The sequence below is a fragment of the Cebus imitator genome, unplaced genomic scaffold (assembly GCF_001604975.1).
Source record: "Cebus imitator isolate Cc_AM_T3 unplaced genomic scaffold, Cebus_imitator-1.0 Scaffold281, whole genome shotgun sequence".
NCBI classification, from domain to species: Eukaryota; Metazoa; Chordata; class Mammalia; order Primates; family Cebidae; genus Cebus; species Cebus imitator.
Window position 1 is genome coordinate 3,448,442 of NW_016107596.1, and position 15,232 is coordinate 3,463,673.

Consider the following 15,232-nt stretch of genomic DNA (forward strand, 5'->3'; position numbering starts at 1 on the left):
AAAAAAAAAAAAAAAAAAAAGAAAAACGAAAAGCACTGTCCTAAGAAATTAGATCAGAGAGAAAAATATATAACCAACAACTTAGAAAGTAACAAAAATAGAGAAGAGGCTATATAAACTGTAGCATTTCTATACCATGGAAATTATATAGTGACTTAAAAAGACTATGGTCTGGGTGTGGTGACTCATGCCTCTAATCCCAGCATTTTGGAAGAGTGAAGTGGGAGGATCTCTTGAGGCCAGGAGTTTGACATCAGCCTGGACAAAACAGCAAGAACCCCATTTCTACAGAGTTTAAAAAATTAGCTGGGCATGGTAGCACTTGCCTGTATTCCTAGCTACTAGGGAGGCTGAGGGAGGAGGATTGCTTGAGCCTAGTAGGTTGAGACTATAGTGAGTCATGATCATGCCACTGCACTAGCCTGGGTGACAAAATGAGACCCTGTCCCCACAGCAAAAAAGAAGACTATGTAAAAATATAAAGTTTAAAATTTTGTGAAATTAAAATGAATCTACAGAATATTCTTCCAATATGTGGGGGAAAAGACATATTAATAAGACAGATATGAAAAGCTGCATATGGTGGGGAAATTATAATTAATGTTTTTAAAATATAAATTATTTTCAATAAACTTTAAAAATGTAAACGGAGTCTCAGTTTATTCATTTGGGTGACAATGATGTCACAATGCACTGGGGGTGTTACTTCATAAAGTCAATGTAAAAAGTGATTCAGTCAAAAAGATGCTAAGAAATCTTTTAAATTTTTACCCTTCTTTAATTTGGCTCTTGGTTAATAAAGATGCGATGTTATTTGCTGCCCTATTCACAGCCAGTGGGTTATTATCACCAGCAATGTGGAAACAGTCAGACCATTCAGTAGCCCCCTAAAAGATAAGAGAATGTGTTAAAAGTAGTAGACTGCAAAATATAATTATTTAAATTGTCAACAAACAAAGACAATCCTGTGCTTTTCTAGAGTGGTAAAACATTGCATGTTGTCAACTGTGCTATTTCCCTGGCTGAAAATGCCTTCTTATTCTTTCACTGCTTGCTGAGCCTCTTCCCATCTCTTAAGACCCAGCTCAAACCTCATGCCCTGTCATCAACCTCAACTCTCCAAGCTGTCTCATGTGCTGCTCCCAAAAGCACTTTGTATGTAAGTACCCTCTGCCACTGTACTTGTTGCACTTTTAATTATTTCTTCCCTTCTGTGCCTCCCAGCTAATCTGGAAGCTCTTTGAGGTACATTCTAGTATTTTATTCAGTTCCTCATCCAGCAGTGTCTGGCACACTAAATAAATTCTAAGTAAATGGTGGTTTGAAAATATTAACCAAATCAAACTGACCAAACCTATACTCTTTTGTGGTTGTGGAGTTTACATAATCTGATACATTTGAGAATCGCAATTTCCGGCTGGGCATAGTGACTTACACCTGAAATCCCAGCACTTTGGGAGGCCAAAGCAGGAGGATTTCTTGAGCCCAGGAATTCAAACCAGCCTGGGAACATGGCAAAACCCCGTATCTACAAAAACACAAAAATCAGTTGGGTATACTGGTGTGCACCCGAATCTCAGCTACTCAAGATGCTGAGGTGGGAGGATGGCCTGAGCCAGGGAGGCAGAGGTTGCAGGGAGCTGAGATCACACCACTGTAATGGTCAACAGAGTGAGACCCTATCTCAAAAAAGATAATAATTGTAGGGGAAAATCCCAAGACACCTCCTTCCTGGGGAAGTTTGAAGAAAACTGTGCTTCTCCAAGCTCGTGGTAAGGCCTGACAGCTGTCAGGGAAGCCCACAGACTTCTGGGGGCTTAACTCTCTATGTGATGCTATGCTTCAGTGGTCACATTCCGTGTCTACTCTCATGCCCTGCTTCTGCACCTGGTTTTTCTTTTTCTCAGAAGATAAGAATTAATGTCCTTGACATTTTTAACAAATATGCGAAGAACGCTGACGCATTAGGTTTTTTCCTTGCCTTGGCTACTTGAAAGTATTGGGCCCCCTATCTCGAAGACATGTGATTTACCTGACCCTATCACCGACCACCATTACCTCACCCTACCTTCCTTGCCCACTGCTTTGTACTCGTCAGAGTGTCCAGGCACTTGGTGCCAGTGCAGGTCTCTGCGCTTTGGTTGGCAGCAGACCCCTGAGCCCAAACTTTCTTTTCTCTATCTCTTTGTCTGTGTCTTTTATTTCTAGTTTCTTGTCTCTGCACCAACACGGAGGGGCTCACAGAACCCTACATAATAATAATAATAACTATATAATAAATAATAATGCAATTTCCTTTGTATGATAAGCTTTTGAATAGTAACCACCATATCCCTGGAAGGATTTTGTAACTTTAAATAAAAAAACCTGTCAGCAGAACATAAATACCAAGCTGTCATATATCATTTGTGCAATGAGGTAACATGTGACCCTAGGTCTGAACAACATTCTATGCAGATTAACAGAAGGTTTCTGACATGAAAGCAGAGAAAGGCTTGCCTCTACTTAGGGATGAGTAGCAAACACCTCTTCCTTTGTGAACAGTAACATACTTCTCATCCATGAATACAATGCTTCATAAGTTTTCTTTTGCGCAGACACTAGAGGGTGATGACATACTGCTATCTACAATCCTACAATGACTTCAAACAAAAGGGAGGCCAAAGTATGCCAGAATTTCAGGTGGGTGGGGATCTAGAGGGGACCTAGAGTTTAAGGAAGCCTCTCAGTGATTCTGATTCCCCAATATTCCTTTTCTCCTAAACCTACTTGGATTTTCAGCATTGGAAAGAGTTGGGTTTTACAGTATAGTATTTCTAAATTTTAAATAAAGTATTCTAGATCAAGTATTTTATACTCTGGTGAACAAATCTTTATATATATCTTGTCAATTTCATAATTTTATTCATTTTGATCATATATCAGCTTAGGTTTTTCTACATTGACATTTGCATGTCTACTCTCACATGGAAATGGTTCAAACTTCATCTTTTAATTGTTTTCGGCCTTTATTTTTACTCAGAGTTCTGTTATGTATTTCTTGACATGTTGTGACCTTACCTGCTATTTCATACTAGAAAACAACACTCTGTTTTGTTCCCAGAATCCTTCTTAGCCACAGTTGGGTTTTCACTGTGCAGTCTCTTTAGCCACAGTAATTTCTCTAGCTCTCAGAGAACACAGTCATCAGGTAGACTTCTATGATTTCATTCTTCGATTTTAACTCCCAGAACACAGATATCGTTTTCTAATTACAGTTTAAATTATTTCATCCCTTGTGGGCTTGCTCATCTGTCCAGTTTCTACCCAATCATATAGTCTGCAGTATCTCCCTGCAGCTTATTCCAATTGGCTTTCAGTATACTATATGGAAGAACGACTATGTTTTACACAAATTTCAGTGATTTTACTGGGAGCTCTCTCTTCTAAATTGTTTAAAAACATATAGATGATACTGATTATTCAAGGGGACTATACTGTGAAATATTATCCATTTAGAAAATGCCTTTCCATTTCTTGCTTTGCTTTACACAGTTTTTATGAGCCCTCTTAATATCACAGTAATTTTGAAAACTATTTAAATGCATTTGGTATTAAGCTTGTCAGGCTTCCTAAAAAATCCAAGCAATGTTCATAAGTTTCCTCTTTTTATAACTATATTTATTCCCTCTAGGAACTTAAGTGGATTACAGAGAGGAAAATTACCTTCTTCAAGTTTATGCTTATGCCTTCAATTATCTCCCATTCAAGTCTACCAGCTTGTCTGTTACACAAAGAGGACCCATACCAGTTTCTAATTCTCAGCTTCCTCTGTAATCTAGTGAATAGATATCACCAACAATCTATCTAGTCCAGTGGCACTTGGCTATTTGAAATAAGTAGTTACATTCTTTACAAAAAAGTTCCTACTTTTCTATTGTTAATTATTTTAAAACTCTTGGGTCCACTGATCCAACCATGGAATTTTCATTATGTCTAATTTGCCCATTAGGTCTGGAATATTCGGGATGTATCACTCTTTTCTAAAAGCTAAAGAAATATGATTACCTCTATTGGTATTGCCCCTGTTCCACACATTGGATCGACTATTATATCATAAGGAAGAGGATCACAGAGCCTAGAGAAAAGAAAACAGCCTATGTGAACACTCAACCAAAAGCTGAGGCTTTATACTAATGATTCCTGAAGCTCTAAGATTGAGGACCTATCACACTAGCATGAAGGAACACCAACCTACAAATATTTTAAAAATCAATTTGTGGCTGGGTGTGGTGGCTCATGCCGGTAATCCCAGCACTTTGGGAGGCTGAGGCAGGCAGATCACCTGAGGTCAGGAGTTCCAAATCAGCCTAGCCAACATAGTGAAATCCCATCTCCATTAAAAACACAAAAAAATTAGCTGGGCATGGTGGCAGGCACCTGTAATCTCAGCTACTCGGGAGGCTGAGATGTGAGAACTGCTTGAACCCAGGAGGTAGGGGTTGCAGTGAGCCAAGATCATGCAAGATCCAGCCTAGGCAACAGAGTAAGATTCCATCTCAAAAAAAAAAAAAAAAAAATCAATTTGTAATGATAGGTTGACTGTATATTCTATTGCTTTGGAAAAAAAATCATTACATATAACCAGATCTCCTTTGACTATCTTCCAAAATCCCATTTCACTTTCGGATGAAATTTTGTCTGTAGGCATCTTAAAGTACACACACACACTCGCTCGCTCTCTCTCTCATACCTTAAGACAATAGTGTTGTTTTCTTTTTTTTTGAGACGGAGTTTTGCTCTTGTTGCCCAGGCTGGAGTGCAATGCTGCAATCTTGGCTCACCGCAACCTCCGCCTCCTGGGTTCAAGCAATTCTCCTGCCTCAGCCACCCAAGTAGCTGGGATTACAGGCATGTGCCACCATGCCTGGCTAATTTTTTGTATTTTTAGTAGAGACAGGATTTCACCATGTTGGCCAGGATGGTCTCGATCTCTTGACCTCATGATCCACCCGCCCTGGCCTTCCAAAGTGCTGGGATTACAGGCATGAGCCACTGCGCCCGGCCCAATAGTGTTGTTTTCAACAGAAACCTGTATTACATTAAAAATACTCAAAAATGTCTCAAGTAAAATATGCATCAATATAAGGTTACTGGCAATAGATATTCAGTATTGCTTTCCTTTTGAATTTAAAGATAATAATCTTGACATAAAAAAATTGCTCTGTGGAACCAGGTAATAAAAAAAGGAAAAAAAATGCTTTACTTTGAGCACTTAGTATTTGCTGGGCATGGACTTGAAGCTCTTTTCATGTATTTCACTGAATCCTCAGTAAGACTCTGTTAGATAATCATCATCATTCTCATTTTAACGATAAGCTGATGCAAGGAAACATGAAGTTACCCGCCCAGGGACACAAAACCAGTAGGTAACAGATTCAAGATTAGAGGCATTATTGTTAGTGGCTTAAGTGTTACCCTCTTTATGAAGTATCCCATCCTGAAACAGGTCAGTAGGTTTCTTCCCTTCTGTTATTCTTCTAATCTTTTCATGTGCTGGTGTGGGACTTACACATGTATGATAATTATTTATCTCCCACACAAGTTAGATTCTTGGGGGTTAACAGTGGGCTCTTATTGTAATATTGGTCCTGTTCTATCTCCTTGTTCCTACTTCTCAACACATGGCAACAGAATCCTTGGCAACCTTCTTGAGGGGGTAAACACCCTGTACTCCAAGCCATTCCTGATGAATAAGGGGTGAACACCTGACCAAACAATGTTAATCAGATGCTCTCTTCCAGGAATTTAGAACAAAGAGCTAAAAGCCCTAGTCATTTGAAATTGGAAATACATAAATTCAGATGAGACAGCATATAGATGAAAGAGACAAGAGTCCACTGGCTCTAAGGGTGATAAAAATGACTGCTTACATTTCTGGTGGTTTTCCAAGATGTGGTTCCTACCCTACTTGAGAACCAACATTCAGCTTTTCTGTGGAATCTCCAAGATTTCTCTTTATCTTTCCAATAAACCCCGCTCTGGCACAATCATCACTTTTCTATCTGAAACTTGATTACTTAGGTTTTTAACATTTGTGCCTAAAATAACTCCCTCTCTGTATCCCTGGTTTCTACCATATGCCTGGCAGTAGATAACACATATTTGTTAAAATCATGAAGATTAGAAGGATTAGAAGACTTTCCTTTAACAAATAGGCCCAATTTTCTATCACCGTCATTGAATTAATATGTTAGGAAGATAAAAGATTAGAAGAGAAGGAATACAGTCATGCGCTGCATAACAATCTTCCAATCAACGATGGACCAAATATATAAATGCAGTAATTATACTATATTTTTACCCTACCCCTTCTATGTTTAGATACACAAATACCTACCACTGCGCTACAACTGACAATATTCAGTACAATAACATGCTTTACAGATTTGAAGCCTAGGGGCAATAGGAGATACCATATAGCTGAGGTGTACAGTAGGCTATACCATCTAGATCTGTGTAAGTACAATCCATGATGTTCACACAATGATGCAACTGTGCAATGACACATTTTCAGAACATATCCCTGGTAAGTGATGCATTACTGGACTTAAATACCAGGACATACCAGGAACTGTATATAATATGTATTTTGTATATGCTTCAGCACTTAATCCTCACTAATAATCCTTTAAGTCTCACATGAAACCCATTTTGCCATCTGGAAAACAGAAGCTTAGAGAAAATAAACATTTTCAAGTGGTGAAAAGCAGCACCCAATAAAAGAATGGCAAAGAAGAAGGAAAGACAGGTCTTGCACTCTGAAAAGTGAAAAATTCTAGGACGATTCCTGGGTTGCTGTGAGTATAAGGCTTAAAAATGTGAGTAAAAGCTTTCTATTCATTTACACGTTACACAAAAAAACTCTGCTTTCATCTTTTTGACTGCACAGAAATGAAACAGCAAAATTTGCTCTATCTCTCAACATGCATATCCTTGCTAAAGAGAAATGTGGTAACCCCATTCAAAAGGCAGATAAAAACTACCACTCTCATTTTAAAATCAAGAAAACTGGCTGGCGAGGTGTCTCACACCTGTAATTCCAACACTTTGGGAGGTGGAGGCAGGTGGGTCACCTGAGGTCCAGTATTTGAGACCTGCCCCACCAACATGGTGAAACATCATCTCTATTAAAAAATACGGGCTGGACACAGTGGCTCACGCCTGTAATCTCAGCACCTTGGGAGGCCGAGGCGGGCAGATCACGAGGTCAAGAGATCCAGACCATCCTGGCCAACATGGTGAAATCCCGTCTCTACTAAAAATACAAAAATTAGCTGGGCATGGTGGTGTGTGCCTGTAATCTCGGCTACTTGGGTGGCTGAGGCAAAAAAATTGCTTGAACCTGGGAGGTGGAGGTTGCAGTGGGCCAAGATCGTGCCACTGCACTCCAGTCTGGCGCCTGGCGATGGAGTGACTCTGTCTCAAAAAACAAAAAAAAAGAAAAAGAAAAAAAAAATACGAAAATTATCTGGGTATGGTGACAGTTGCCTGTAATCCCAGTTACTCAGCTGAGACAGGAGAACTGCCTGAACCTGGGAGGCAGAGGTTACAGTGAACTGAGATCACACCACTGCACTCCAGCCTGGGCGACAGGGTGAGACTTTGTCTAAAAAAAATAAATACAATAAAGAAAACTGAGATACCTATTAAGCAGTATTTTCAGGCCACAAGGAGTCAATACTAGATAGAAAGGAAAGAAAGAGATCATTAGCTTTCCATCCTATTCTTGATCCACTGCATTCCAACACAGTACCTCAAACACACATACACAAATCAGTGTTTTGAAGGCAAAATTCAAACCAAGGTGCCACTTTAAGCTGGACAGCACACTATTTTCTTACCTGAGCATCCCATAGGCAAGAGTTGATCTAAGAGTTGTAGGTCCAAAATGTGTGATATTTCTTCGATGGAGACTCTCTTCAGTCAATGCAATCCCCACAATGACTTCATTATCATGGATGTTCAAAAGAACCTATAGTAAAGTGGAACAAGAGAAAATAGTTTTAGGATTGTTCAAACTGCACTTAGTAGTAAGACTTTTACCGACCTCGGCCATTTCACCCCTTCTTAGGCAACCTGGTGGTCCCCCACTCCTGGGAGGTCGCCATATTGATGCCAAGCTTAGTGTGGACACCTGATCCACAAAGCACACCACAGCCCAGAACTGTCTAAAAAGTTAGACATTTAAAGAAATACGTATTAAAAACCTGTAAACCTTCAAACTATGTGTTATAAAAATTGGGGTGAAATCTTGTTGTAGCCAATTGATAAATACAGTGAATTAAAAGAAAATAGATGTTAAAATGAAACAAAGAAGTATATACTATATGATTTCATCTATATGAAGTTCAAACACTGGCAAAACTAATTTATGATGGTAGCAGTCAGATTAGTGATTGATTACCTTGCACGGGTAGTTATTGAGAAAGGGCTCCTGAGGTACTGGAAATATTTTATATCTTTATCTGGATGGTTACACATTGTGTATATAAGTAAAAACTTGCTGAGCTGTACACTTAAGATCTGTACACTTTATGCAAAGTATATCTCAACAAAAAAGTTTTCAAAATTGGCAGAGTCTCAAATAAAAAGTCTTATTACACTGAGTGCAGTGGCACATGCCTGTAGTCCCAGCTACTCAGAAGGCTGAGGTGGGAGGATAGTTGCGCCTGGGAGGTCAAGGCTGCTGTGAGCCATGATTACACCACTGCACTCCAGTTTGGGTGACACAGTGAGATCCTGTCTCAAAAGTGAACTAAACTAAACTAAAATGATCCCCAATTTTTCACCAAAAGATTTCCTCATCATGAGCTTAACAGCACAAGCACAGCTGACACTCATATAGCATTTCGTAATGCAAAGCACTACTCTACACACTTTACATACATGGCCTCATCTCATATTCATATCCCCTAAGCTAGGTATTATTCCCCTTATAAATGAGAATACTGAGGCACAAAGACAGCTCCTCTGGAATTCACTTTTTTTTTTTTTTGAGACAGGGTTTCACTCTGTCACCCACGCTGGAGTGTGGTGGCATGATCACAACTCACTGTGACCTGGACCTCCTGTGCTCAAGCAATCTTCCCAAGTCAGCCTCCCAAGTAACTGGGACTACAGGCATACTCAGCTAATATTTTAAATTTTTTTGTAGAGACAGGGTCTCCCTAGGCTGGTCTTGAACTCCTGGCCTCAAGCAATCCTCCAACTTTGACTTCCCACAGCGCTAAGATTATAGGCATCACCACACCCGGCCTCCTCTGGGATTTAAACCTATGCAGCATGGCTCCAGAAATTGTCCTCTGAATCACCTTACTACCTTACTAACTTTTAGACATCATTGTTTTAATTAATTTAATTGTTTTAATTAATTTAATTGCTTTAATTAAATTAATTAATTTAATTGTTTTTATTCATTTTCTTTTTTAAAAAATTTGTTTTATTTTTAGTAGAGACAGTCTATTTTGCCCAGGCTGGTTTTGAACTCTTGGGTTCAAGCGATCTGCCTGCCTCGGATTCCCAAAGTGCTGGGATTACAGGTGTGAGCCACCTACTCATTTTCATGGCAGTATATAAGGAAAAAAAGAATGGGGACTTATTCTCCTGATTTGACATGCACAAAAAAGTTAGAATCAGTGACCTGCCCCAGATTCAAGTGTCCCAAAAGCAACAGAAATTGGCTCCTTAGTAAATACATCAGCTGCTAGAGACATTTTAAGCTGTCGGAGACGACTTCAAGACTCTAGTTCCTATGGCTTACATGCCAATCACTTAGGTAGAAGAGGATTCAGACCAAGGAAAGTAAACATGCTAAAAGGAGGTATCTGGCTTTGGAAATCTAGCAGAATTTAAGAAAGAGGACAGCTGACTCTCCCTAACTCTAGGATGAGTGTTAGCAATGATGTCCTGATTTGAGAAGGTCAGGGTTTGTTTAAAAAATGTACTTTTTTTTTTTTTTTGAGAGAATCTTGCTCTGTTACCCAGCCTGGAGTGTAGTGGCATGATCTCGGCTCACTGCAACCTCCACCTTACTGGTTCGAGTGATTCTCCTGCCTCAGCCTCCCCAGTAGCTGGGACCACTGGACCATGCCACTATACCTGGCCAATTTTTGTATTTTTAGTAGAGATGGGGTTTTGCCACGTTAGCCAGGCTGGTCTCGAACTCCTGACTTGAAGTGATCCACCCACCTCAGCCTCCCAAAGTTCTGGGATTACTGGCGTGAGCCACTGTGCCCAGCCTTATTTTATCTTTTCAGTAGCAAAGTTCTGCAACCAAGACACACAAAAACAAAATAACTTTTTGGTTCTGGTTGAATTTTATAATATGAAAGCCCACATAGTATCGTAAAAAAGTACCCTATTAGAAATCAGGGCCGGACACAGTGGCTCATGCCTGTAATTCCAGCACTTTGGGAGACTGAGGCAGGCAGATCACCTGAGGTCATGAGTTCGAAACCAACCTGGCCAATATGTGAAACCTAGTCTCTACTAAAACATACAAAAATTAGCCAGGCATGGTGGTGGGCACCTGTAATCCCAGCTACTCAGGATGCTGCAGCAGGAGAATCGCTTGAACCTGGGAGACGAGAGGTTGCAGTGAGCGGAGGTTGTAGCATTGCACTCCAGCCTGGGCAACAGAGCAAGACTCTATCTCAAAAACAAAACAAAACAAAACAAAATAACAACAAAGAAATCTGGTCAGGCCAGGTGTGCTGGCTCATGTATGTAATCCCAGCACTTTGGGAGGCCGAGGCAGGCAGATCACTTCAGGAGTTCAAGACCAGCCTGGCCAACATAGTGAAACCATGTCTCTACTAAAAAATACAAAAATTAGCTAGGCATGGTGGCGTGTGCCTATAGTCCCAGCTACACAGGAGGCTGGGCACGAGAATCACTTGAACCAGGAAGGTGGAGGCTGCAGTGAGCTGAGATCATACCACTGCACTCAGTGGGTGACAGAGCAAGACTGTCTCAAAAAAAAAAAAAAAAAAAAAAAAAAAGGAAAGAAAGAAAAGAAAGAAAACAAGACAACTCAACTTTGATAGCTTCCATCTACAGAACACTTAGTGTATGCAAGGTATTGTATGAAATATTTTAAATGTACCTCATTTATCCTTCAGGACCTTAAAGGTACACACTATTATTGGCTCCATTTGAAAAAGAGACTTAGAGACTATGCAGTCTGAAGCTACACAGTTGTGGAGTCAAAATTTGGATCTAAATCTGTCTCCATTGCCTATGCTCTTAACTACCCCCTACTATTTCCTCAATTAAATTCAGCATAAGACTGGATTAGTCTGAAAATCCTACATATCTGTGATGGCATTCTTCAATCATCATAGTCAAAGCCTACACCTACCTCCACATCAAAGTTGGTCATGTCGGCCTTCCACTTAAAATAATCTTGAACAGCACCCCCAAAATCTCTTGCAGCCTCATTTGAGGTAAAGCAATGTTTCTCTCCTGCCCTGTTGCATGTGACTCTAAACTTTAGCACTTGAGGTTCTGTTTCTTCTTTTGAGCTTTCATCAGTCTCATCTTTGCAAGATGCCAAATCATCACCTACTAATGTTGATACCTCCTCTCTGATGGCTGGATTTTCATAATAATCTAAGATATGGGAATCTAAAGCATGGCTAGTGAAGTCTTTTTTATCATTTCTCTGATCGATTTTGACTTCTTGTCCATTATTAATCTTCCCTTTACTTGAATTCTGATTTATCTTTTTGCGCTTTGCTTTTTTCTTTTTAAAACTGTCATTAATTTTCCACACTTTTAAGGGGTTTGACCACGGAAGTTTTCCAGCCAAGTCTTCAAAATCCTTTAGAACTTCTTCCTATAAAGGATAGAGAAAAAAATCCATTAATTTCTCACCACATAATCAAACAAACCTCTACTTTTGCCTATAGACAGTTGGTATCCATGGGGAACACTGGTTCCAGGACCCACTCCAAGGACACCAAAACCCAAGAATGCCGAAAAGTCCCTCATATAAAATGGTATAGTATCTGCATATGACCTACACACATCCTCTCAAGAATACTTTAAATCATTTCTATTTTATCTATAATACCTGATACAATGTAAATGCTATGTAAATAGTTGTTATACTGTATTGTTTGGGAAATAAGGACAAGAAAAAAAGAGTCTGGGTTGCATACAGTGGCTCATGCCTGTAATCCCAACACTTTAGGAAGCTGAAGCAGGTGGATCAGTTGAGCTCAGGAATTTGAGATCAGACTGGGCAATATGGCAAAACTCTGTCCTGTCTCTACAAAAAAATACAAAAATTAGGTGGGCATGGTGGCAGATGCCTGTAGTCCCAGGTACTCAGGAAGCTGAGATGGGAGGACTGTTTGAGCCTGGGAGGTCAAGGCTCCGATGAACTATGACCATGCCACTGCACTCCAGCTTAGACAGCAGAACAAGATCCCATCTCAAAAAAATAAATCTTTTACAAAAGAGAGTGAACACTGACTACAATATTCTTAAGAAAGGAAAGCCTAGTTCCAAATTTTATACCCAAACTACCAGCTAAATATAAAGGCGAAAGACAAACATTTCTGAACTCATGCCATTCAACAGATACGAAGTATAACAAAAGGACAAATAATGTGCCTATAAAGCAGAAGGTGAATGTTACAAACTGGCATGGCATGTAAATGGGCTTACTGATACTCTCATCTCTTATACCCAGAGGTAAAAAGATAGAAGTTAAAGCTGATAAATAAAATATATTTAAAGGCTTAAGGGTGAACACTAAGAAAAATAATTTAAAAAATGAAGGAAAAAAGTATAAATATGCCAATTTCATCATTGCTCTTAGCAGGGATTCAAAAAATACTGTGTATATATGGTAGATAAGGTAGATAATATCAAATTGTAATTATAAAGGTGACAGTGTGCACACACGCACACACAGCCCTTCCAAACTATTCGAAAACACAGGCACATGAAAAAAGTAAAGATGATATAATGTAGAGACTTTTCAAATAAGAAAAAGCAAAAAGTATGAGCATGAGGCCAGGTGTGATGGCTCACTCCAGTAATACCAGCACTTTGGAAGGCCAAGGTCAGTGGATCACAAGGTTAAGAGATCGAGACCATCCTGGCCAGCATGGTGAAACCCGGTCTCTACTAAAAATACAAAAATTAGCCAGGCATGGTAGCACATGCCTGTAATCCTAGCTCTTCAGGAGGCTGAGGCAGAAGAATTGCTTGAACTCAGGAGGCGGGTGTTGCAGTGAACTGAGATTACACCACTGTACTCCAGCCTGGGCGACAGAGCGAGACTCTGTCTCAGATCAAAAAAAAAAAAGTATAAGCATGACAAAACTAAAATTAAACAGTTGTCATTATCAGTAAATATCAATGGGATAAACACAAAGATGAGTTTGAATACGTACGAGAATTTACATAGCATATTTGTTGCACCACTGTAATAGCAAAAGAGTGTGAAAAAACCTCATGTCCTAAAATGGGACTGGTTAAATTATGATACAGCCACACAACGGAGTATACACAGCCAACTCCAGCAATGATACTGCTGGGATCTCCAACACATAGGTTGAGCATTCCTAATCTCAATGTCCCAGATCCAAAACCTAAAACTTGAGTGCCAATATGATGCCACACAGGTGGCTGATAGCGGCACCTTTACTTTCTGATAGTTCAGTGTACACAAACTTTGTTTCAATGTATAAAATTATTTTTAAAATCATATAAAATTACCTTCAAGCTATACGTATAAGGTATACATGAAATAAATGAATCATGTGTTTAGACATGGGTTCCATCCTCAGAATATTTTTCTTTCTTTTTTTTTTTTTTTTTTTTTTTTTTTTTTTTTTTTTTGAGACAGATACTTGCTCTGTTGCTCAGGCTAGAGCGCAGTGATCTCAGCTCACCGCAACCTCTGCCTCCCAGGTTCAAGTAACTCTCCTGCCTCAGCCTCCCAAGTAGCTGGGATTACAGATGCCCGTCACCACGCCTGGCTATTTTTTCTTTTAGTAGACATGGGGTTTCACCATCTTGCACATTGGTCTCAAACTCCTGACCTCGTGATCTACCCGCCTTGGCCTCCCAAAGTGCTGGGATTACAGGCGTGGGCCACTGCGTCGGGCCCAGAATATTTCAAAAAACAAAACAAAACAAATTCAAAGCACTTTTGGTCCCGAGTATTTCAGTTAAGGGATACTCAACTTGTATATGAAAAAAGCACAGCACAGAACAGTATGTATGCTATGCTTTCATCTGTGTAAATAAAATACATTTATTTGTAAAATATCTCTACAAGAATACACAAGAAATTGGTAGGAATTGTTGCCTCCAGGGAGGGAGCTGCATAGCATGGGGATATAGGAAGAAAGACTTACTTTTCACTCTTTATCCTTTTAGTCTTTACAAGTTTGCTCCAAATACCTGTATTAACCAGTTTTTAAAAAACCATATAAATCAGATTTGTTCACACTTTTAAAAAGGGGGATGGAGGCTGGGCATGGTGGCTCACGCCTGTAATCCCAGCACTTTGGGAGGCCAAGAAGGATGGATCACGAGGTCAGGAGTTCAAGACCAGCCTGGCCAACATGCCGAAACCCCATCTCTACTAAAAATGCAAAAATTGGCCAGGTGTGGTGGCATGCTCCTGTGATTCCAGCTAGTAGGGAGGGTAAGGCAGGAGAATCGCTTGAACCTGGGTGGCAGAGGTAGTAATGAGCCAAGATTGCACTCCAGCCTGGGCAACAGAGCAAGACTCCGTCTCAAAAAAAAAAAAAAAAAGGGGTGGGTGGGTATGGGGGCCAGGTGCAATGGCTCACACCTGTAATCCCAGCACTCTGGGAGGCCTAGGTGGGAGGATTGCTTGAGCCCAGAAGTTTGAGACCAGCCTGGGCAACATAGTGAGACCCTGTCTCAGTATTTTTTTTAAAGAAGGGGGTGGGGGGCTAATAAATTCATGATTATTACCTGAATACTTAAAAATAAGAGAACTCATTAGAATGCTTTAAACTTTTTTAAAAGTTAAGATTTTTAGTTAATAAAATTTTTAGCCGGGCACAGTGGCTCAAGCCTGTAATCCCAGCACTTTGGGAGGCCGAGGCAGGTGGATCACAAGGTCAAGAGATCGAGACCATCCTGGTCAACATGGTGAAACCCTGTCTCTACTAAAAATACAAAAAATTAGCTGGGCATG

General features: G+C 39.9%; 1 protein-coding gene and 1 long non-coding RNA gene across 5 annotated transcripts in view; one reads left to right on the forward strand and one right to left on the reverse strand.

Annotated features, from left to right (window-relative positions):
• The window catches only part of LOC108284697, a 1,903-nt gene extending 1,256 nt beyond the window's left edge, over positions 1-647 (forward strand). The window contains exon 2 of the long non-coding RNA XR_001817310.2: positions 34-647. This is a non-coding gene — a long non-coding RNA (uncharacterized LOC108284697). The remainder of the gene's footprint in view (positions 1-33) is intronic.
• The window catches only part of THUMPD3 (THUMP domain containing 3), a 24,326-nt gene that overhangs the window by 4,581 nt on the left and 4,513 nt on the right, over positions 1-15,232 (reverse strand). For all 4 annotated transcript variants that reach the window (XM_017501590.2, XM_037728887.1, XM_037728888.1 and 1 more), the window contains exons 4-7: positions 11,402-11,878; positions 7,884-8,014; positions 4,048-4,117; positions 772-887 (exon numbers count right to left, since the gene is read on the reverse strand). In XM_017501590.2, coding sequence (XP_017357079.1) covers positions 772-887; positions 4,048-4,117; positions 7,884-8,014; positions 11,402-11,878 — 794 coding nt within the window. The remainder of the gene's footprint in view (positions 1-771; positions 888-4,047; positions 4,118-7,883; positions 8,015-11,401; positions 11,879-15,232) is intronic.